The sequence below is a fragment of the Monoraphidium neglectum genome (assembly GCF_000611645.1).
Source record: "Monoraphidium neglectum strain SAG 48.87 unplaced genomic scaffold scaffold04614, whole genome shotgun sequence".
Lineage (NCBI taxonomy): Eukaryota > Viridiplantae > Chlorophyta > Chlorophyceae > Sphaeropleales > Selenastraceae > Monoraphidium > Monoraphidium neglectum.
The window spans coordinates 1-1,170 of record NW_014009015.1 but is presented as its reverse complement, the minus strand read 5'-3'; the positions used below and the strand labels follow the sequence as shown (position 1 = coordinate 1,170).

General features: G+C 63.0%; 1 protein-coding gene across 1 annotated transcript in view; it reads right to left on the bottom strand.

The window, feature by feature from the left end:
- Positions 1-914, bottom strand: part of MNEG_14598 (putative DnaJ subfamily B member 4) — a gene marked incomplete at both ends in the record, with an annotated part of 1,994 nt that extends 1,080 nt beyond the window's left edge. Inside the window, 2 exons of the mRNA XM_014036930.1 lie at positions 442-571; positions 774-914. Coding sequence (XP_013892384.1) covers positions 442-571; positions 774-914 — 271 coding nt within the window. The remainder of the gene's footprint in view (positions 1-441; positions 572-773) is intronic.
- Positions 915-1,170: the final 256 nt, after the last annotated feature.

The following is a 1,170-nucleotide window of genomic DNA, read 5'->3' as shown; positions in this document are numbered from 1 at the left end:
GGGGGGAGGGACGGAGTTTGTTGGGGGAGCCTGTCAAATGGACACGACGAGGCAGGTTGACGGGCTGGCGCAGGATTTCGCGCTGACTAAGCGTTCAACAACCGCCGGCTGTGGCAAGGATAAGAGCGTCCTGGACGAGGGTGCCCACGGGTCTGCTTTGTCAAAGGCAAACATGTCACCCTCCCTTGCCCATGACGCTGCATATGCCTTGCTACGGACCTGGCGGTCACGGCCAGGATACTCCCAGGTAACCTCAAAACCCCCAAACAACACGCGTGCGCGATCACACACAAAGAGAATCACCAGCGCGCACAAAAAGAATCACGTCGACCCCAACACGCAATGCTCCCACGCCCGTTTCCCCCCCGGCCCACAGGCAAAACTCGCGACCAGCAACAAGCCGCCCTGCCGACGCCAGTGCCCACTCGCGTGCCCACTCACCCGTGGTGTGCAGGTCGTCGCCCTGGCGCATAAACCGGGGATGGGGCGCCTCCTCCACCACAAACTGCAGGTCGGCCGGCGGCAGCCCTGGCCGCTCGTCGCCCTTGCCAGGAAAAGTAATCTTCGTGCCCTGAGTTTGCGGTGTCCAAGGAGTGTGTGTGCGTGCATGTGCGTGCGTGTGAGTGTGAGTATGTGTTGTAAAAGCAGGGGTTGGGGCACGGGAGGTGGGAGGTGTGAAGGTGGGAACGATGGGATAAGTCGGTGACTTGCCGCGAAGCAATCTGGCGATACAGGCGGCACTGGCGCCGACTGGCCCGATGTGGGGGCTCCACCCCGCCCGCGGCTGTGATGTCCACTTTCCGGATGAGCCAGCCGCTGGAGGGGCAGAAACCGCGCGGCGCGACCAGCCAGGACGCCGGCACCGCTGCTTGGTTGCCAGGGGCAAAGGGCGCCTTGCTCAACTGCCCTGTGTGCTGCGCCCACGCGGGCGGCCCAGGAAAAAATTCTGCATGCAATATGGCAACCACCAACCCCGCATCAACCAAATGTCCCCGCCAGGAGGCCCATCCCCTCGGCGACGCAAGCCGCCTTGCCACTCCAAACCATTTTGTGTCAAAACGATGGATCAAACACACGCACCTTCTTCCAGCCGGGCTTCACCCCGATCTCCACCACCTCTGACACGGGCAGGCTCTTGCCGCTCGCGTCGTCGTGCACGCTGCGCGTCAC